This window comes from Acomys russatus, chromosome 16, assembly GCF_903995435.1.
Source record: "Acomys russatus chromosome 16, mAcoRus1.1, whole genome shotgun sequence".
In the NCBI taxonomy this organism is placed as follows: Eukaryota; Metazoa; Chordata; class Mammalia; order Rodentia; family Muridae; genus Acomys; species Acomys russatus.
Window position 1 is genome coordinate 43,846,732 of NC_067152.1, and position 22,821 is coordinate 43,869,552.

Sequence of the window (22,821 nt, forward strand, 5' to 3'; positions counted from 1 at the left end):
CCCCCCCCCATGGCTCAGGGGGTGAGAACACTTGTTGCTCTTTACAAAGGACCTGGCTTTGGTTCCCAGTTCCCACACAGCAGCTCACAGCAGCTCACAGCAGCCCTTGATGCAGCCCCAGGGGATCTGCACCCTCTTCTGGCTCTGTGGGCACCTGGTGCACATGGTGCACACACATGTGTGCAGGCAAATGCTCAGACACATAAAAACACCTGGTGAGCCGAGCGTGGTGACACATGCCTTTAATCCCAGGCATCGGGAGGCAGAGGCAGGTGGATTGCTGTGAGTTCACGGCCAGGCAGTTGGATTGCTGTGAGTTCGCGGCCAGCCTGGTTTACAAATCGAGTCTAGGATAGCCAATGCTACACAGAGAAACCCTGTCTCGAAAAACCAACTAACCAACCAAACAAAAACAAACAAATGAAAAAAACCAACAACAACAAAACCACCTGGTGAGGCCTCATATGTTTGAAACCCCCTGCACTATGAGGTACAGACAAGGGCATGCTGGCCGCCAGCCGTGCTCCGAGCTCGGAGAGACCCTGCCTCAAGTGACTAAGTAGGGCAGACCACGGTAGAGCAGGACACTCCATTCTTCTGTTCTCTATCCAGGCACGGAGGCACATGCACCTGCTCACACGCACGCACCTGCTCACACGCATGCACGCACACACACACACACACACACACACACACACACGCGCGCGCGCACACACACACACACGCGTGCACGCACACACGCACAGGGTTTCAAAGCCTCCCTTTCTGCTAATTTAGTTCATCAGCTCTGCCTTTGGATGCTGGCTTGCTGACAATGGTCACTGAGTGAGCTGGTGAACAGGAGTGGAGCGGAGGGAGAAGTGGCTGCCGGGTGTAGGCACAACAGGTGCCTTGGGGACACGGTTTGCCATTCACTGAGATTTCCTAACTGGGAGACGACTGTGGATTTTCCCCCTGCCTCAGGTGACGAGGTCCAGGCTTAAGAGGTTCCATGCACACTAGACAGCCGCTCTACACTGCGCCCAGCCCCGGGAGCCTCTTCTGAGGGACTTGGAGACAAAAAAGGAATGGAATTTCGATTTTACCTCAATGGTCTGCACGCGGTGGAAGAAGGAATTCATGCGGGAGAAGGCAAGCGATGAAGGGAATTCCCACGCCACAGGTGGCCTGTCCTTTTAGAAGAAAGAGGAGAGGAGGGTGGGGGTGGGGGTCACAGTTGCTTCAGCTAGTCCCGCAGGGCCAGCCCACCTGTGGGGGAGGAGGCGGCACCGCTACAGCCCAGTTTGCGGAGACACTGGCACCACAGGTACCTTGAAGAAAAGCTTCATGTTCTCACAGCAGAAGTCGTAGGCGCGGAAGAGTTCCTTGAGGACGCCCACAGACAGGGAGATGCCGGTCAGGACCTCCTCTATCTCACCCTGCAAGCCCTTCAGCACCTCGTCCGGGCTCAGGTACGTTCTAGTCTAGGAAGAGGAAAAGACAGGCATCCTAAGACAGGCATCCTCCATGAGCCCCAAGGCAGGATCCTGGGACAGTGGGTCCTGGAAGAGGACCAATCCCCACGCCCCCAGGGACAGGTGTCTTGTTGAGGCTACAGAGGACTAAGGGTCACCAGACATGGAAGGCACGCAGTGTTCTCTTGGTTGTATGGACAGGCTGCAAGCATGGTCCTAGCATGCTTCGGTGGCCTAGGTTATAGTCCTTCAGCGGCTGGCAGCTGCTGACAGCATTGTGAGGGGAGGGGAAGGGTGTGTGTTGAGGGTTGTAGGCGGTGGCTCAGCGCAGGGCCCCACAGAGCACCTGGCCAAGGGCTGGGGCTCTCAGGGTAAAGTGTCCCCCTCCCCTTCCTCTCCTCCTTGCTCCTGAGGGGTTTAGTGGCTAGCCAGATACCCTGGGGGGGAAATGTTTGAGAGCCACCCCAGGCTTGGCTCCAGCTTGGGGCCTGAGAATGCCCAGACTTAAAAAGGACGGCGTAGTGGGGGGGGGACGACCAGGCTAGGGAGGGGCGTCACCATCTCGATGATCTGGTTGCAGAACTCCCGAAGGATGACAATGACCCTGGACGGCGTGTTGTAGTGCTCCGAGGTGGCCCATATGAAGCCGATTGTGCTCAGCACCTTGACAATGAAGCTGGGCAGCTGGGAGAGACGGCACCCAGATCACTGGAGGGGCTGGCCTGTGTCGCTGTGTCCCCACCTACCTCTTCCCACAGGTGGCCCAGGGCTCCTTTCAACGCCACGTGCACGCCTCTCCCACCTGCCTCGCTGGCTTTCCCCGGTCAGCATACCACCGTGAAGTCGGCCTGCTCCATCTCTTCCAACAGAATGCGTAGGGGCTTCAGGTACAGAACAATGTCATTGGCTTCCTTCAGCCCTGAGCGTGGGGGACAAGGGACAGTGCTGAAGGGCGAGGCACTGAAAAAAACGGGCATCTCTAGGGATGTCAGGATCTTGCCCAGGAGTGGGCTGAGAAATCATGGAGGTGACCACTCCTCTGGGTTAGTGACAGACAGTCCACACAGCCCTCCCCTTAGCAGTCCAGTAGCTCTGTGGGTGGTGTCTGGCTCACCTTGGGTGACGTTCATGTAGACATTCTGTAGGGCTGGCCAGTAGCAGCTTTTGGCTTTTTCCAGGATCTCAACTATCTTGTTTACCTTGGGCCTGTTTAGCTGAGGACAAAAAGAGCCACAGCTCTCAGTCCAACCCTCAGGTGAGGCCAGCCTGACCTGAGGCTGACAGGGCTGTGGAACATGCCAGGAGACTGTATCCTGGGAGGGCAATGCTGAGCTGACCGCTGTCCAAGTGGGCAGGTGAGGACTCAGCTGTTGGGAGGAGCGAGGCCCTACCTGCTCGTGGATGCACTTCAGGTTCATGAGTCGGGCGTCCCAGAACTCAAACTCCACACGGGGCAGTGGGTGCAGGCCGTCGAGCAGGGCCTGAGCTGAATCCTTGCTCAGCACATCCCGGATTTGATGGGACCAGTCGATTATGATGGTCTCGATGGAGTGCAGGAGCGAGTTGTCCAAGGAAGAGGGGATCCTGCCAAGTGCAAGGTCAGGACAATGCTTCTGTGGCCACACAACACGGACTGCCTCACCATTGGGAGCGAACCCACTTACTCCCTCCCGCTATGCGCCACCAGCAGCCTGCAAGCAATGAACGCCGAGCTGCTGTAGCCACTGCCACCACCACCACTATCACCGCCACTGCCACCACCACCACCACGGCTGGTCTCATGTCCCTGGCACATTTCAACCGCCCGAGGGAGACTGAAGATTTCCCTCCATCCCCAGAGAATAATGTCCTGAGCTGGGAGGAATGGGGGCTTTCAGAGATGCCCAAGGGGTCAGGGACCCCAGGATAAACCCCACACAGCACGAACTATATTGGGGGCTTAGTGGACAGTCCCTGGAGGACCAGTCAGGATGAAATTTAGGTGTGTGCAGACAAGTTCACACAGGTGAGCTTTCAGAGTTTCACAGACCAGGGCAGTTTCTTTTCTTTCTTTTTTCTTTTTTCTTTCTTTCTTTCTTTCTTTTTTTTTTTTTTTGTTTGTTTGTTTGTTTGTTTGTTTGTTTGGGTTTTTTTTTTTTTTTTTTTTTTTTTTCGAGGCAGGGTTTCTCTATGTAGCCTTGGCTGTCCTGGACTTGCTTTGTAAACCAGGTTGGCCTCAAACTCACAGCGATCCTCCTGCTTCTGCCTCCCAAGTGCTGCGATTAAAGGCGTGCGCCACCACTGCCTGGCCAGGGCAGTTTCAATGGTCAGGATGCCTCAAGTTTCTTGGCTTCTGAATGCCACAGCCTCTGTACCTAGACTCACGCCTTCCTGTCAAACATTCCCTACTGCTCCCTCCACTGTCCTTCAGCATCTTAAAGCCAGCGTGTGTGGTTGCCCCTTGAGGCATGTAGCAATTTCACCCGTGTGTAAATGAAGAGACAGACTGGAGGCATGTGGGTCCCCTCCTGGGTGTAGATACCGCTGGGTGATTGGAGCTGGGATTCCCAGGGGGGCCCCAGCACCTCCTCCTCTGTGTTGTGCCCTCTACTGCTGCAGACTTGGTGCCACCTCATGTGCCATCCCACACTTGAGCATCTCATGAATGTCAAGACATGGAATCAAGCCGGGCGTGGTGGCGCACGTCTTTAATCCCAGCACTTGGGAGGCAGAGGCAGATGGATCCCTGTGAGTTTGAGACCAGCCTGGTCTACAAAGTGAGTCCAGGTCAGCCAAGGCTACACAGAGAAACCCTGTCTCAAAAAACCAAAAAAAAAAAGACATGGAATCCACCTGGAGTCAGTTTGTAGTCCATGGTCACTGCTCACACGGCTTCCCGCCCCAGCTGCCACCTGCCACCTACCTCTCCATGGACTCCAGCGTGCCATCCAGGCTGCCCAGGTGCTCTGGGATAGGCAGCAGGGTTTTCCCCTTGATCTTGCCTCCCATCACAAACATCTCGTTCTTCAGCCTATGGACTTGCTTGACGATATCTTCTGAGACCACCTGAGGCCAGTCGTCCACGTTCTCGCTCTGGTTCAGCAGAGAATAGAGGACCTGGAAGGAGACAGGACAGTGGCTCTGTGGTTCTGAGGAGCTGACTCCTCAGCAGGGATGGCTCAGCTACCTGTCTTTGAGTGTCTGGCCATCAGCACCCCACACCTTGTAACCGTGGCACTCCTGCTGCACCACCTGGAGTGCGTCAGTCTGCATTTCCAACCAACCCTCAGGTGAGGCCACTGGGAGGTGCACGCTGTTGGAGCAGCAAGGCCTTGCGGTCCCTCCAAGTCCGTCCCAAGCTCTGGGGCTCCAGCTCCTCATGCCCCTCAGCCTAGGCACGCTTACCTCTTCCACTACAGCAATCAGCTGGTCCACAGGAGTGGGGCTGATGTCCCCATAGACGAGGCGTTCCTTGTAGTTATCCTTGGTGATGTTATCTGGCTTTGTCTTGATGAAATAAACCCCTTTGGACTTGAGGGACTCCGGGAAACCCAGGCAGGGGATGATCATGCCAGCAGCATTGAGTGTAAACACCAGGACAGAGTAATCTATCTTGTCAAAGAATTCTGTGAGCAGGGCCATGTTCTCCTCAGCTCCGATTAGCTTGCCCCACTTGTCTGCCTTGAACTTGAGGAGAATAGAAGACACATTCTCCAGAAAGTCGAGTCTGGCGTCAGGCATGGTTGTTCTATTACGTACTCCTTATGCCACAGCCGTCTGCAGAGCAAACAACGGGACCCGCTAGGTTCTGGCTTCCAGAAGCCCACGGTCATCTCCCTCCCTAACCAAGTGCACCAGCGAAAGGGGCTCGCTGACCCTTACTGCTTTCATCTGTGTTTGGGCCAGGGCGGGGCACCTGGTGTGAGGCTGGCAGGTAAACAGTGCACAACTGTGTTGTTGTGACCATAAAATTAAGTAAAGCTGGGAAAGACAGAGAAGAGCAAGTGACTGCATTAGTGTGGGGGTGAGTCAGGAAAAAAAGCCGCAAACAGAGGGAGGATTTAGACATCCACCTCTGGCTTCCACATGTGTATATGTGGACCTGCGTATGTGTGTGTGTGCATGCACACACATACACACACTCTCACACACTCTCACACACACACTCTCACACATACACACTCACACTCTCTCTCTCACACACACACACACACACACACACACACACACACACACACACAGCTGCTCAGCTCCTCTGTGGGCAGGTTTCAGCCTGTGCTAGAACTGGCCATTGACAGTGTCTGCTTTTGCAGTCCCCATTGGAAGCACTCAGACCCAGCCTTTGGCCTGGGCAAAGCCAAGGCCCAACGCTTCTGAGATGCTATCCCTTGCAGGGTCTCCAAGCCGCCATTTCACACCACAGTCGGTGCTCAGCCGGGCCCCACCTGAGTGAGAAGAAGGTGCTGTATGGTGTTCAGTGACCCAGGACTTTCCTAGAGCCTAAGGTTTCTCTCTGACAGGTTGCAAGATCAATATACAAAGTGAGAGAGAGGAAGAGGGAGGGGGTGGGGAGAGGGAGTGGAAGAAGGAAGGGGCAAAGAGAGAGACAGACAGACAGACAAACAGACAGACAGAGAGACAGACAGAGACAGAGAAACAGAGAGAGAGAGAGAGAGAGACAGACAGACAGGCAGAGACAGAGAAACACAGAGAGAGAGAGAGACAGACAGACAGACAGACAGACAGACTCAGAGTGGTCTGTGAGCCAAACCTGTCTGGTTTGGGCTCGTCTTTGAACAAGGGAAGTGACAGCACATGGAAGGAGCCTTGTAATGTTGTGTGGGGCACATGTGGCTTGTTGGGTGCCTCTGGTGCGCTAACCCCTCCCCGCACCATGTCATTATTTAACCGTAGGCACTAGAATGTGAGCGTTTAAGGGCATCTCCTCCAAGTCTTGCTAAGCCGATGGTACTACTGAGGTTGAAGGAACAGCCTCTGGTTTACTGATTTTGTAAAATTTGGGGTTTCACAGCTGGTCTCATCTCAAATCTGCTGTGCCATTTCCTGGAGTGCTAGCCAGGTGGTGGCAGTTTACAATGCTGTCCCATGGAATGCTTCTCAGGCCCACCAGCTCCCCAGATTGGCAGGCTTGAGGCTGGGCTGGCTTAGGGGCAGCTACAGGGAGGGTACCAGCTTGCTGACCTGAACTCATGGCCAGCTCCACACATATAACAGGGACAGTGCTGCCAGCCAGGATCTGAGCCCCTACCCTGTGTGTCAAAGGCCCCTCAGCTCTTCCTCAACACCCTAGGCTGGCTCATGGCTGCTCACCAGATCCACACAAGCGTGTGTGTCCGTCAAAAGTGGGTGGGTCCTTTCCCAGTGAGGAAAGGAAATGGCTTCTGTTCCCCAGAGGCTCCAACTGCCACAGAACTTCGGGAGTGTCCTCAAGGCACCTGGAGCTTCTAGAACCTTCTCCTGGCTACTTAGGTAGTGGTGTAAAGTGACTGGCCTACCGATCTCAGACGCAGGAAGGTCTGGGCTCTGAGCCTGCAGACAACAGAAGGTGCTTACCCTCTCAGGACAGAGTGCCAAGTCCAGCTTTACTCTGTAGAATGACTACCAGACAGAATTTACACCTATTTTCTTAAGACCTTTTATTCTTCCGGATCAAACAATTCTTTTTTTTTTTCTTTTTTTTCTTTTTTCTTTTTGGTTTTTCGAGACAGGGTTTCTCTGTGTAGCCTTGGCCATCCTGGACTCACTTTGTAGACCAGGCTGGCCTCGAACTCACAGCGATCCGCCTGCCTCTGCCTCCCGAGTGCTGGGATTAAAGGCGTGCGCCACCACGCCCAGCTCAAACAATTCTTATATAATATTTTTATATTTAATAAAATATTTTGGCCGGGTGTGGTGGCACATGCATTTAAGCCCAGAACTTGGGAAGCAGAGGCATGTGGATCGCTGAGTCTGAGGCCAGCCTGGTCTACAAGGCGAGTCTAGGACAGCCATGGATAACACAGAAACCCTGTCTTGAAGAAAACCAATATATATGTGTGTGTATATATATATGTATATAAAAATTTATGCAATGTATTTTGACCATATTCACCCCTATTCCTCCCCCTAATTCTTCCTAGATCCTCCCTCTCTCTTTTTTTCCCTCTCTCTCTCCTCCAATTTCATGTCCTTCTTTCATTTGCTTTAAAATAACCCAGAGTCTAATTTGTGCTGCCCATATACCCTGAGTGGAGGCTGTCCACTGGCGTGTGGTTGACCTACCACGGCCACACTCTTCAGGGAAATGGGCCGTCCCTCCTCTGGAGGGCCGAACAGTGTTAGGAGCCTCATAGCCCAGGGGGGAATTGTGCGGTTTCCGTAAGCACTTGCTTCTCTGTCACCGAGGAGAAGGTCCACTGCCTCTGTGCATGTGGGCACTTGGACCTCACGGCTCTCACCCATCTTTATGTACCCCTCAGTGCTTAATGTTTTCTTATTATATCTGAATGCCACAGGTTGGGTAAATGATAAAGAACAGAGGTTTGGACAGTAAAATGATTCAACAGGTGAAGACACTTGTCACACAAGCCCTTAGTGAACATCAGGATGGGAGGAGGAGGGACTCGGAATGGCTGTGTTCTGAGCACACATGCTGTGGCATGTAAGCCATCCCATATCGTGTATACACATAATAGTAATAGCAGCATTTTTAGTTATGAAAAAGGAGAGAGGTGTATTTAATCTCACTGTCCTGGAGTCTGGCCTCCAAATGCTGCACCACCGGGGGCCCATTCCAATACATGACATTTTATCGAAACAGTAGCAGTTGAGCTGTATTGTCTTAATAACATGGCCAGGCAGTTTGTATCTCTATCCAGCATCATTAGTTGCCCTTACCACGTTCACTCTCTGTTTGCTTCCGCCATCGCTCACGTTGCACCTCTTGTGGCATCGTCTGCAAGATGTGTTAGTGGCGGAGTAAAGGCAAGACCCTCATTTCCTGACGGCATTGCCAGCACTCAGAGTCTCCGAAAAGCAGGAGCAAGACCAGGATGGTGGCTGTCACCACAGCTCTGCTGTACTAGAGGTGTCAGCCATGACTCAAGTGAGAAAATGGGACAAAGAGGGATTCCGATCAGAAAGAAGACACACCCACCCCCTCCCCGCACACAACACTGTTCTGTCTACAAGACAACCCCCTCCTCACACAACACTGTCCTGTCTACAAGACACCCCACCTCTCCTCACACAACACTGTCCTGTCTACAAGACACACCCCTCTCCCTTTACACAACTCTGTCCTGTCTACAAGATACCCCCCTCCCCTCACACAATACTGTCCTGTCTGCAAGACACACCCCCTCCTCACACAACACTGTCCTGTCTGCAAGACACCTCCCTCTCCCTTCACACAACTCTGTCCTGTCTACAAGACACCTCTCCTCTCCTCATACAAAACTGTCCTGTCTACAAGACATACCCCCTCCCCTCATACAAGATACACCCCCTCCACTCACACAACACAGTCCTGTCTACAAGACACCCCCCCTCACACAACACAGTCCTGTCTACAAGACAACCCCCTCCCCTCAAACAACACTGTCCTGTCTACGAGACAACCCCCCCTCACACAACACTGTCCTGTCTACGAGACAACCCCCCCTCACACAACACTGTCCTGTCTACAAGACAACCCCCCTCACACAACACTGTCCTGTCTACAAAACAACCCCCTCCCCTCACACAACACTGTCCTGTCTACAAGACACCCCCCCTCACACAACACTGTCCTGTCTACAAGACAACCCCCCCTCAAACAACACTGTCCTGTCTACAAGACAACCCCCCCTCACACAACACTGTCCTGTCTACAAGACAACCCCCCCTCAAACAACACTGTCCTGTCTACGAGACAACCCCCCCTCACACAACACTGTCCTGTCTACAAGACAACCCCCTCCCCTCACACAACACTGTCCTGTCTACAAGACAACCCCCCCTCAAACAACACTGTCCTGTCTATGAGACACACCCCCCCTCACACAACACTGTCCTGTCTACGAGACAACCCCCCCTCACACAACACTGTCCTGTCTACAAGACAACCCCCCTCACACAACACTGTCCTGTCTACAAGACAACCCCCCCTCAAACAACACTGTCCTGTCTACGAGACAACCCCCCCTCACACAACACTGTCCTGTCTATGAGACACACCCCCTCCACTCACACAACACTGTCCTATCTAGAGCGAATGCCACGAAACCGGAGTTAACAAAGTGCACTGAGGAGGCCAACAAGCCACCGGGGTTTTATTTCACCTCACTTTATGTACTTCAGATAGTATCTTGTTTGTGCAGGCGCCTCCAGCTCCTGTGCCCAAGTGATCCCAAGTTGCTGGAGCTGAAGACATGTGCCACTATGGCCAGCCAGATTCAAGACTGATTTACAGAAATCCACTATGTTAGCTGGGTTTGGAGGTGCACGCCTTTAATCCCAGCACTCGGGAGCCAGAGGCAGGCAGATCACTGTGAGTTCAAGGCCAGCCTGGTCTACAAAGTGAGTCTAAGACAGCCAAGGCTACACAGAGAAACCCTGCTCGAAAAACCAAAAAAAAAAAAAAAAAAAAAAAAATCCACTATGTTTCTATATGCTAGCAATGATGGTGAATTCAGAAAACAATTCTTATCTGGCTTCCTCACTGTCCCCTAGACCCGTCCCTGGGAAGGGAAAGAAGTGACCTTGGAGGGAGATGACAGTTGTCCTAGAAGGTAACTCATCATGCCACTCTCCCTTGAGCCATGGCCAACACTAGCTGCATGGGAGGCTGGGAGATGTAGTTTCTAGCTGGCATTCATGTGCCCACTTGGACTTGGAAAGTTAGCTAAGCAAACAGATGAAAGGGATCCCCGTGGATGAGATGCCTATTTCTCCCACACTGGTCCGGATTCCTCCTTTAGAGCTCAGGGCTACTGCGAAAGCTTCTAAACTCAGTTTGTCCAGAATCTGCCTCTGTCCCCTCAACAGCACACACATGCCCGGCTCAGTGCTGGGCCTCCGCATATGCAGTTCTGTCCATGGCTTTCACTTGGTTCCTGCCATCTTGTCAGACAGGAGCTCACACCATCAGCATCTTTAAAATCTGTCATGGCAATTCCCCTTAAAAACCATCACCAGCAACAGGGTGCAGTGCATAATCTCAGCACTCAGGGGGCAGAGGCGGAGGCAGAAGCAGACCAATCTTTCTGTGTTTGAGGTCAGCCTGGTCTACAAAGTGAGTCCAGAACAGCCAAGGCTACACAGAGAAACCCTGTCTGGAAAAGCCAAAAACAGAAACAAAAACCAAAAACAAAAAAACCCAGCTGGGCGGTAGTGGCGCATACATTTAATCCCAGCACTTGGGAAGCAGAGGCAGGCAGATCACTGTGAGTTCGAGGCCAGCCTGGTCTACAAAGCAAGTCCAGGACAGTCAAGGCTACACAGAGAAACTCTGTCTTGAAAAAAACAAAACAAAACAAAAAACCCCAAAAACCCAAAACAAAAAACCCTCAGCTTCCTGTTTTTAGGATGAAGCACCCCACCCCTGGCTCATTCTTAGGATCACAGCTGAAGTTCACCAGGCCTCTGCACCCCTTCCTCCATTTTCAGCTTTCTGGGCTCTCATCCAGAAGTGCTGCAATTTGCCAAAACAAGCAGCCTGAGTGGCAGCCTGCTGGATTCCTGGTGATAGGCACTGAGCCTGGGCCAGAGCAGGCCCAGCTAATATGCCTGGAAGGGCAAGACTCCAAGACATCCTGCTGTAAAGACAGCTGTCAAACCTCACCCAACCCAGTGTCCCCAAACTCACTGGCCTCCCGACTGTCATCCCGTGCCACTCTGGCTCTGGCTCAAGGAGCGGCTAGGGGAACGCAGACCTAACTTTCAGCCAGACCAACTTCTGCCCACATCCTGCTTCCTGGGGCCTCCAGGCTCCAGAGCCGGAGGGAGTGAGGGTGATGGCTCAGCTGGTTAAATGCTTTGCACAGACATGAGGGACGGAGTGCAATCCCCAGAACCCAGATAAAGGGTAACAAACACTTACCATCCCAATGTAGTGGAGGCAGAGACAAGAGGGCCTCTGGATCTCCCTGGCCAGTCCCTCTAGCTGAATCAACACGCTCCAGGCTCAGTGAGAAACCCTAACTCAAAGGGCAAGGCAGAGGGACACTGGGCATAATGCCATATGATGACCTCTGACCTCCCTGAGCACACGTGAGCACAGACACTCTCCAGCCCACCACTGCATGAGTATTCTCCTTCACAGACAGTAGATAGCGTCTTCCTGCTCCTCTAGTGTCCTGACACCAAACCTAAGCACCATCCCATCACAGCCGGCGCAACCAAGGAGCTTACCGAACTTGCCACGGCACACGGGCGAAGGGTGATGGGAGCACGAGCCACCCCAAAGCAACCGCACCGCAAAGTCCTCACTCAGAACGGACTGTGGCGTCTGCACAGCACAGACAGTCGCCTCTTTCCCTTAGACTTCCCCCAATTTAGAGACTGTAGCTCTGCCTCAGACCCCAAGCCTATGGGCAATTTGGGCAGAATTGCCTACACCTGGCTGGCAAGGGTGGCTGGATACTCAGGTGAGGGTCCTCTGGCCCACCTCACCCCCTCTTTTGGTGAGGGAGTATCAATCAATAAGCCCAGCTGTGACAACCCACTGCAAGCAGGCACAGCTGGGCTTACAAAGATGGCTGCTCTGCTCTGGCAACAGTGTGGTACCATAGCCATGTACAAAATGAAAAAATGAAAGACACCAAAGGAAGGTCTGGGGTGGGGGACACAACAGGGCCTTTTTAAAAAAATATATTTTATTTAATTTTAATTTATGTGCATTGGTGTGAGGGTGTCAGATCTTTGAGTTACAGACAGTTTTGAGCTTCTATATGGGTGCTAGGAATTGAACCCGGGTCCTTTAGGAAGAGCTGGCAGTGCTCTTAATCACTAAGCCATCTCTCCAGGCCCCCGACAGGGCCTTTAACCCATAACACCGGGGCTCTACTTGGCCCTGACTCATGATGGCTCAGACACTGCCTTCCTGCTCCTGTGTGGTGATTAGAGGATATGGGGTCTCTGGCCTTCCATACACACATCCTGTCTACATTATCATACCAGGCTGGGAGAAGAGAGAGAGGCACGTGTGATGCCACACCATCTCCTGGCCAGGCACAGCGATGGCGTCCCTGTGCCAGGGCCACCAGCTGAGGAATCTATCCTCCCACTTCCACTTGGAGTGGAGGCGGATGAGAGCTGAAAAACTCTGCTAGCGGTCTGACACCCTCTCCCCTCCCAGCGGGAATTAGGAAGCAGGGCTCCATAAAAGATTTACCCACCATTAACTCAGATTGCAGAGCCTTGCCCTGTGGGGGAGCTGTAGTGCAAGGGAAGGGCAAAGTCAGGGGCTGGGAATCTGGGAGGGACCATCTGGGTCTGTGGGGCTCCCCTGCATCTGCGTTGGCCTGGTGACATGTCCTTATGAAGAGGACAGCAAGTGCAAAGGTGTCTTCCTGCCTGAGGTGGCCTTGCCCCAGGACTGAGTGGAAAGGCAGAGCCACACTCTAAAGCAGCCAGGCAGCCTGGAGGTCACTCGTTCATGGACCATGGACGGACAGGACGGTGTGACCTCAGGGACACTCACAACCTGGCAGGTGTCCAGGACCGCAGCTTGCCCTGGCTCTGTGGTCTTGGGGACTTTTCCTCGTTTGGGGTCTCTACCGGCAGTTCCTGAAGCCAGGCTTCCCCCAACAGGGAAGGGTGTGGATCCCAAGAAATCATGTCAGTGTGAGGGCCTTACCCAGACCACCCTTGCAGAGAGAGGCCTTGTGTCCTGTGTGGCTACCCCTGGTGGCCACCGCGGGTGACAGGTATGTCCAGGAAGGCTGCTGAGAGCAGCTAAGGCGGTTGGGCTTCTTGCTAAGCTAAGCTAACAAGGTTCCAGACAAAGCAGGCCACTGAGACACGAAGGGAAGGAGGATGTGTGGGTGTGGGGTGGGTCCACGTGACAGCAGGGGCACGAAGTGGCTAGCTGCACCACAGGGCAGTCAGGAAGCTTAGAACAAGCAAGGGCCAGGGGCTACTAGGCTGTAAACCTTCAAGGCCCAACCCCAGGCAAGGCTCCGACTCCTAAAGGCACCACCAGGTGGTGAGGGTGAACATTTCACAAACTCCACACAACACGGAGGGCAGGGGATGACAGCAGGATTCTTTGTCACTCTGCTCCGGCAGGCCCAGGACAAGGTCCTGGAGGGGCCGTGGGTACAGAAGGCTGGGAGAGGAGAGCCTTAGCTCACTGTCTAACAACTGGAGTCTGAGCTTGGGGGGCAGGAAGGGTTGTCAGGAACCGGACAGGGGGTGTTGTCCCTCCAAGGGCGTGGCTTGCTCTCAGCAGGCTAGCATTAGCACCTTCAGGTCTCCTGGGAGCCCCTTGCATTGGGACCCTGGGACTAGAGCCATGGCTGTCACTGTGCCTGGTGTCTGTTGGCAGCTCTCTTTCTGTGTCTGTGGGAACCAATGTTTGATGTACATGGGGATGCCCCCCAATACTCACTGAGGTCCTCAGCTCAGTGCACAGCTCCCCAGCAGAGGCCGCGACTGTCTCCTCCCCAGTCACACACTCTCACTTTGTGCCTTGTTTGGTCCAAGAACCATGGTGCCCGCAATCTGCTTTTATGAAATAGAACATCTTTTGTAATTTTCATTGATGTGTTGAGGATAGAACTTAGACCAAGAACTTCTACCCTTGAGAGGCACCCGAGAAGCTTCCAGAACCAATGGGGTTAGACAGACAGAAGCAAAGCTTTACAAAACGCCAGTGTGGACAAGGAGGCTCACCATAGGTAGGGAGGGAAAAGGGCTCACAGGCGTTAGCATGAACAGACCTTGGGGTTGAGGGAGCAAGGCCCGGCACACTGAGGGCTTGCAGCTGACACGGCAGAAGCTCCAGGAAGTAGAGCAGCTCACAAACCAGTAAGATGGGGAGTTTGGGGAGGGGCAGGTCCCGGCCTATGGAAACTGTGACAGGAATTTCTCAGGATCCTGTAACTATAGAAACTGCTGTCTCGCACCAATCAGCACTGCAGCCGTGTTTGCCGGCATCCCTTTCTGTAGAATGGTGTATTCAAAACAGCTGCGCCTGCACCAGCCTCTTGAATTTGTTATTATCTTGTTTCTCACAGGGGCCAAGTGCAGGCAAGTGGGGGACATCTTGGTCCAGGAGTCCTAAGCCCCACAGAGTTGAGTTTTGGCCCTTTGGGTACAAAACTGTTAATAAAGCAAATTAGAAATTGGGAATATGCCCGAGTCCAAGGCAAAAGCCCTGCAGTCTGCATCTGGGCCCACATACAGTGACTCTGGGGCCTCTCAGAACTCAGAGCGCCTGTCACCCAGCCCTGCAGTTGGGTTCCCATGAGAACACCATAAATGAGGCCTGAAGGCCACCCAGAGAAGGTCCTGCTGGGCGGGCCATGCAGACTCCAGATTTTGTATGGGGGTGTACCACACGCCCACCACATGGCTCGCTCCCGCACAAATACATCACTGACAGCCACCTCGAAAGACCAGTCCCTTCCAGGCCTCAACCACACCACAGCTCCTCAAGGAGGGGAGCTCTGAAGGATATTTCTTTCTTAAAGGGCAAAGCCTTTTCCTTTGGTATACTCCTGAACGATCTAACCTGTGGCAGGAGATGCCCTCTTCAGGGACTTATCCTACACCAAGTCTCCAAGGCAAAAGCAAGGCATCCATAGTACCCAGGGGATCTGTGGCCCAGAGCTGCAGGGCCTGTACAGAGGCCACCCCTCCTGCCCACCCCTGCCTCTGGCTTTGCTAAAGTGGGGAAGGCTTGAGTCTAGCTCTGAACTTCAGGACTCGGAGAGTGAAGCCTGTGGCTGTCGGCAGGGCCTCTGGCTGTCAGGCCATCTCAACTGTTTGCTAAATGGAATGAGACTTGAATGAATGCAACGTGTCAGGAAAAATGGATTTGAACGAGGTCTGGAGAAAAGCGTTCCCACCTGTGTCTGTCTCCAGACGGACTCCAAGGACGGCCATGTGAAGGGGCTGGTTTTAACAGAGACCCTGGTTCTCCCAGGGGTAGGGAAAACTCTCTCCATGTTTAAGCAAGGAACTCAGACCAAGGCACGCACATGGTACACATACATACATACATACACACACATACACATACATAGGTAAGCAAAGCATCTATATGTATAAAATAGAATTAAAAACAAGACTATCTGCTGAGAAATAAGAAGCATTACCACCGGGACAACCTTGGACATGATAGATATAGAGTTCAAAGGACTGCAGACAAGAGTGGGTGGGAGACAAGGGCAAAGTGAAGGTTAGTGATAGGAAGGTGGGTTGCATGTGACCAAGTCAGTGTCCATCATCCAAGGTATCCATGGCATCATAGAGCCGGGCCTGAGTGAGGGGAGGAGAGCAGAGCAGGGGTGAGGCGAGCATAGCAGGGGTGAGGTGAGCAGAGCAGGGGTGAGGAGAGCAGAGCAGGGATGAGGAGAGCAGAGCAGGGGTGAGGAGAGCAGAGTAGGGGTGAGGAGAGCAAACCAGGGATGAGGAGAGCAGAGCAGGGGTGAGGCGAGCAGAGCAGGGGCAAGGAGAGCAGAGTAGGGGTGAGGCGAGCAGAGCAGGGGTGAGGAGAGCAGGAAGACACTTCCCTGTTTATGAAGGACAGGATTATGATTTAGACCTGGGGACCTTCCTACTCTGAGAGACACGGTTGAGAATGCTTCAGGCCTAAGGAGCCAGCCCCAGAGGATGCTGCTGACAGGGCAGAGATGTAGAGGAAGGCTGCAAGCACAGGTGAGGGAGCTTCAGGTCACCCAGCCACGGTGCTGGTGTCATCTCTTTCTCCATCCATCCCTTAGCAAGGACAAGTATGGACTGCTCACAAACTCAGAACTTCAGGTAACGGGCAGCCTCCCCAGAGGGCAGCAGGAATGAGCGCCAGCCGGGGTTTGCCAGACAGATGATTGTTCATTCCTCGGTTTCTTCAGCACACTCGGAGGCCACACCGTGAGGTCCTGGGACGGGGACTTCAGGAAGTTGTTTCTAAAGTTCTATGTTTATGAAAAGCAAGGCTGTGTCTGGACAGTGGGGACTATCTGTTCTCGGCGTCTGTAAATGATCTTACCAGCCCGTTCTGCTCATTCTTTCCCTGGTAGAGGAAGCACCTGAGCCAGGCACACCCTCCACCTTCAGTAATGACAGGCCTGCCTCTTGGGACAAAGAGGAGGAAGCCAGAACAGGGCTGCAGGTCTGAGGTTAGTGGAGGGACAACCTGCTCCTCACAGGGTAAGTGCTCATGTGGGTTTTGAACTTGAGTCCCCAGAGCAGTCATTGGAATTACAAAATATTTGTGCACAGCATGGTGGCATAGGCGTGTCATCTCAGCACTGGGGAGTCGGAGGCAGGAGATGAGTTCCAGGGCAGTCTGGGATGCTTAGTAAGTTAGAGGCCAGCAGAGCAAGACCGTGTCACAAACATAAAATAATTAAAATTTTTATCAAGAGCACGGAGACTCAGCAACATGAGCAAGGGAGTTTGCTTTATGTCCTTGCAAACCTCAGTGTCAAAATAAGTCACATCTTAGCGTGATACTTGAAGAAAAAAAAAACAAACCAAAGCTGTTGTTGACATCACAATATCCACATTCGATTTTGAAATTTTGAGGCAGGCTCTCCCTGTGTAGCTGCGGCAGGCCAGGAACCCTGTAAGCTGGGCAGGCCATGACCTTCCTGCAGTCACAGGAGTATGCTGTGTCCCGGTTGTACATGACGATGGAGCCAACACGCTCTGACGGACGGTGCTGGAACCTGCAGCTAAAGGAAGCATCCAGAATCCATTCTGATCTTTGCCCCCCGCCCCCCGCCCCCCACACCAGACTTCATGTAAGGAAACATGTCAGCCTGTCTGTCCTGACTGTGCCACAGAAAGGAACTTGTGAGACAGGAAAAGCAAGGCCAGTGTCCCTGCCCACTGCACATGCAAGTGGGAGGGGCCTGACTCAGAAGCCAGAGTCCCAAGCTTCCCCTAAAGGCAAGGATAAATGCAGTTGGGGACACTGTGAGCTGCGAAATGCAGGCCCTAGAAGGTTCTAGGCTTGTCTGTGAAATGACCATTAGCTGCAGTGGTCAAGGCTGCAGACCGAGCCGAAGCTGCAGGGTAGAGTCAGTCTAAAGTGACTGAATGGCTTCCAGCTCCCTGAGCTCTGCGGTTGACAGAGAAGGGGCTTCTGTGGACCACTTCGTCCCATAGAGAAGACTGAACAGGTCTCATCTATGACCACTCAGAAAGTGACCACCGTACAGTCTCCATCTCCTGCAGAGGCTCGGAGGCTCTTGGAAGCTAGGTTCTGGGGTCAGACACCAGGAGCATTAGTCAGGGTTTCCCAGAGGAACAGAACTTATAGAACGTTGTGTGTGTGTGTGTGTGTGTGTGTGTGTGTGTGTGTGTGTGTGCGTATTATATATAAATTTATTAGATCGGCTTAGAGGCTGTGGTTCAGCTAGTCCAGCAATGGCTGTCTACCAAAGGAAGGTCCAAGACTCCAGTAGCTGCTCCGTCCACAAGACTGGCTGTGTCCGCTGGTGGTCAGGACACCCTGGAATCCTGAAGCAGGCTCTTACGCTAGTGAAGGAATGGACTTGCCAGAAAAGGCAAAGAGCAAGCAGTCAAAGAGAGCACACTCCCTTCTTCCACGGCCTTTATCCAGGCTGCCCGCAGACGGTGCGGCCCCACATTGAAGGTGGAGCTTCCCACCTCAGAAGAATTGGAGTAAAGGTAGGTCTTCCCACCTCAAATGATTTAATTAAGAAAAAAAAAATATCTGGGCCGGGCACGGTGGTGGTGGTGGTGGTGGTGGCACACGCCTTTAATCCCAGCACTCGGGAAGCAGAGGCAGGTGGATCGCTGTGAGTTCGAGGCCAGCCTGGTCTACAAAGCGAGCCTAGGACAGTCAAGGCTACACAGAGAAACCAAAAGAAAAAAAGAAAAAAGAAAAAAATTCCACACAGATGTACACAGCCACTTGGGTTTTAGCTCATTCCAGACGTAGCTGAGTTGACAATCAAGCCATCACATCAGTGCACGGTGGTGAACTGTGACTGGCAGCTGCAAAGAGCCAAAGTGTGGAGAGACAGAGCAAACAGAGAGTAGCCAGGCCATCTGTGATGACGCCCTGCCTCCACGCCATGGACTGCTCAGTGACCTTGAAGGGCCTCGCAGAAGGCGGCCCACTGCTCCTGTTTCTCCAGCGTCCTCCCTTTGCAGGTCAGTGCCCGTACATCAGATAAAGCCTAGGGCATGACTGCTGCTGGAGAACCGCTAATTGCAGTGAGATTAATGGCTCCCCAGCGTGTCTGCACCATTAGGTTTATGGGACTCAGGGGGTGGGGCAGTGGGGGGGGGCGCTCCTTCTCCGCCCCCCTGCGCAGTTAACATAGAACCTTCCTTCCCTCTCGCTGAGCTTCATGGGTGGCGGAGAGCTGGTTTTTATCGACTTTTTTTTGTCTCTGCCTCGTGGTCTCCCTCCCCCTCTGCCTTCCAAGATCCTTTCTGGGCAGGAGCCATGTGCTCCCCTTTCCCAAAGGCTCATTGTCCTGGGTGGCTTTTGTTTACTGATGAGAATGTCCTGTTAAAATAAAAAGTCATTAGTTGATAAAGCAGCCATACTTGCCTTTCACAATGGCTCCCTCTTTAGTCTCAAGAAGGCAGGCTGAGCAATAAAACCAAGTTGCTTTTGGTTACGGTGTTTTATTACAGCAATAGAAACCCTAACTAAGGCAGAAGTCAGTGTTTATGTCAGTTTACAACTCTCAGGTCACATATCAGCAGTGGAAAGTGAGGGCAGGAGCCTGGAGGCAGAAACGGATGCAGAGGTCACGGAGGAATGCTGCTTACTTGCTTGCTCCCCATGGCTTGCTCAGTCTGCTTTCTTATAGAACCCAGGACCACCAGCCTAGGCATGGTACCACCCACAGTGGGCGGGGCAGGATCCTCCCACATCAATCACTAGTTAAGAAAATGCCCAACAGATTTGCCTGTAGGCCATTCTTATGGACATGTTTTTTCTCAAGTGAGAGAACCTTTTCCAGAAATGTTGTGGGGTATCCACCAGAAAAGAGTGCTCACGCCTTTAACCCCAGCACTTGGAAGGCAGATGGAGGCAGATTGCTGTGAGTTTGAGGCTAGTCTGGTCTACAAAAAGAGTTCCAGGACAGCCAGGGCTACAACAGAGAAACCCTGTCTTGGAAAACCAAAACAAACACAAACAAACACAAAAACCCAGAAAAGACTGATCAGACTTGGGGGTTGCAACCCCTTTGCAGGGTTGAACAACCCTTTTGCAGGGGCCCTGCACCAGATCTCCTGCATATCAGATAATTACATTATGATTCATAATGGTAGCAAAATTACAATTATGAAGTAGCGACGAAAATAATTTTATGACTAGGGTCACCACAGCATGAGAAAGTGTATTAAAGAATCCAGCATCAGCAAGGTTGAGAACCTGCACAACAGAAAGTCTTTATTAGCAGGCCAGTGACTACACTGGGTGCTCGAGATCTCAGTGTGGCCCTTGGCCTTTCTCAGAAAAACTACATCCTGGCTTGACATAACTCAGTTAGTAAGAACAGTTAGCTAGAAGCAGAGCTACAGAAGCCAAAACTCGAAGTTAGACAGAACATTTAAAGACTTTCCCAGAAGTATGGGCTTCGATGGGTTAGGTCTTTGGTTTTGTTTTAGCAGGTGGTGTTGTCTATGTGCTGTTTTATGGCCTGAGCAGAACTTCCATCATGGAGTCAGTTGTGCTAAGGTCTGGGGCCCTGTGTTGAGTTGATAATCTCCCAATCACGTCCCAGGAAGTTATCCGAGCCCTCCCCACCCCTATAAGAGAGCTCTCCAGATTACCAACATCCATCACAGTGCATGCAGCAAGCGGCCAAGCCTAGTCCAGAGGCTGGTCCCTCTCATTCCAATCCAGTTCTCTGAGGGCCTTGCTGAGGCGCCACGGCAGCCCATCTTCACGGTCAGCTTCACTGGACTGAAGACTCATTCTGGAAACACAGCTCTTGCTGTCTCCTAGAGTACTTCTGGGGAGGTTTCATTCTCATGGCTCAGCCTTTGGGGTAAGATCAGACATGGAAGAGTTAACTAAGGAGGGAAGAGCAGCACACCCTGGGCGTGAATAAATGGAGCTCATCACAATAATAAATAATAAATAAATAATAAATAAATGGAGCTCATCATAAGCTCTCCGCATCCTGCCTGCAGATACAATGTGACCAGCTGCCTCATGCTCCTGCCTCTCTGTCCTCCCCACCAACATGGATGGCGCCTTCCAACTGTGAGCCCAGGTAGCCCCTCCTTCCTTAACTAACCCAGCATATTAGCTGTCCACATGCCCGTGTGTAAGGCTGGGAGCTGGCAAGGTGGCCACCTCAGGGACCAATGAACCAAGGCGGGCTGGAAGGCAGGCTTGTCAGGGTGACTGCCCAATGGGACAGTTCCCAGAGTCATTCTCTGAGAGTGTGTTTCTCGGGGCTGGAGACACCCCAGTGCAGAACGCTTGCCTAACATAACTTTCTGGCTTTGTTAACCTCAGCACCTCATCCCCTGGGCTAACAGGACAAGACTGTCCTCGCAACACTCGGGAGGTAGAGGACAGGGGATCAGATGTTTAAAGTCATCCTCGGCTACACAGTGAGCCTGAAGCCAACCTGAGCTACGTGAGACACAGTCTCGGGTTAACAAGGACCAACAAGATGACTCAGTGGGTGTAGGGACTTGCCGCTAAGACTGATAACCTGAATTTGCTCTCTGAGACTTGTGTGATGGAAGAAGAAAATGGGCTACTACAAGCTGTTCTCTGATCTTCACGTGTGCAACATGGTGCATGAACACATGTACATATACACGTGGACACACAAAAATAAAAATAAACTATAATGAAGCAACAGAGACTCCAGTCTCCTTTCTGGCATGCAGTAGAGACCACAGCATCGCGTGCTCAGAGCGGCATGCTGGTGCAATTTTATAGACCAGTGACTGGAAGCGTTAGCGATGCATGACTCACAGCACCTCCCTTCCTCTTCCGTCAGCACACACCACAAAGGAGGCTGCAGTCACTGTGACGCTGGGGCTCCTGGTTTTTCACGGGAGCGTGGCTCAGGATATCCCCGAGTGACGCACACATCAACGTATCACGTACCGTGGGTTCCGATCTCTATCGCCATCACCCCAGCTCCGCCCATCAAAATGCTCCGTGCACACCTGCCCAGCAGTGGCCTTGTGAACTCACCAAACTGAGGATCCCAGGCAAGTTGAAGAGACACCCCCAGGAAGCGAACATCAAATTGAAAGCTATCATAAACAGTAGAAGGCAGAGTGCCAGAGGAGGGGTGGAGGGAGGCAGGCGGGACGGCAACCACGTAGGAAGCCTTGGGACTGACGGGGGCACGGCTCTTTGGGTATTACTGAGACAGTGCAGCTCACACAGAACTTGTTGACGGTGGTCAGGGAGTAAGTGGGGCCCAAGGAGGAACGCAGCAGATGGGACTGGCACCGTGAGACGTTTCACATCATGTCTCAGAAGCGGAATGGACACAAACCTCCCAAGGGGAAGCCAGATCAGGAAGTCCACAGTGAAAGTTAAGATGCAGGCACCTCGAGCGCGTGCCCTGCAGTGACTTCCAACAGGAGCTGGGCGTCCATGTCCCTTGCATGTGACCTGGCCTTGTGATTTGCTGTGGACAATGGGATGCAGAGGAAGTGCTGTGGGAGGGATGGGACTCAGGGTCTGGCCTTAGATGCCCCCTCTCCAATAACTCAGTCCCATCCTGCCCATTCCCCCTCCTCAGCCTCCATCCAGACATCACTCTCTGACCTGTGCTGAGATGTCGGAAACGGTGAGACTGAGGTGACAGGCAAGCCTGGTATGACTGGTATGGCACATGCTGGGTGCCTGGGAGCCCCTCAGTTCTCCTGAGTGCAGTGCGTATGACTTGAAGAGCAGGGTCGGGGAAAGTATACAGAGTCTGTGGCTCCTGCCAGGCCTGGTATCACCTGTAATCCCTGTGAGTGAGAGGTGGAGGCAGAAGGATCAGGGTCAAGGGCTTCCAGCCTAAGCTGCATAGTGAGTTCAAGGCCGCTCTGGGCTACATGAGATCCTGGCAGGAAAAAAAAAAAAAAAAAAAAAAGTCAGGTAGTGCAGACCTTTAATCCCAGCACCCTGGTCTAGAAAGCAAGTTTTGGATAGCCAGGGCTACACAGGGAAAGCCTGTCTCAGAAAACCAAAAAAAAAAAAAAAAAAAAAGAAAGAAAG

At 52.7% G+C, this 22,821-nt stretch overlaps 1 protein-coding gene across 1 annotated transcript in view; it reads right to left on the reverse strand.

Annotated features, from left to right (window-relative positions):
- Dnah17 (dynein axonemal heavy chain 17) overlaps positions 1-5,174 on the reverse strand; it is a 108,332-nt gene extending 103,158 nt beyond the window's left edge. Inside the window, exons 1-8 of the mRNA XM_051159135.1 lie at positions 4,839-5,174; positions 4,357-4,550; positions 2,846-3,038; positions 2,569-2,668; positions 2,288-2,373; positions 2,013-2,138; positions 1,311-1,463; positions 1,086-1,172 (exon numbers count right to left, since the gene is read on the reverse strand). Of these exons, the coding sequence (XP_051015092.1) occupies positions 1,086-1,172; positions 1,311-1,463; positions 2,013-2,138; positions 2,288-2,373; positions 2,569-2,668; positions 2,846-3,038; positions 4,357-4,550; positions 4,839-5,174 (1,275 nt within the window). The remainder of the gene's footprint in view (positions 1-1,085; positions 1,173-1,310; positions 1,464-2,012; positions 2,139-2,287; positions 2,374-2,568; positions 2,669-2,845; positions 3,039-4,356; positions 4,551-4,838) is intronic.
- Positions 5,175-22,821: the final 17,647 nt, after the last annotated feature.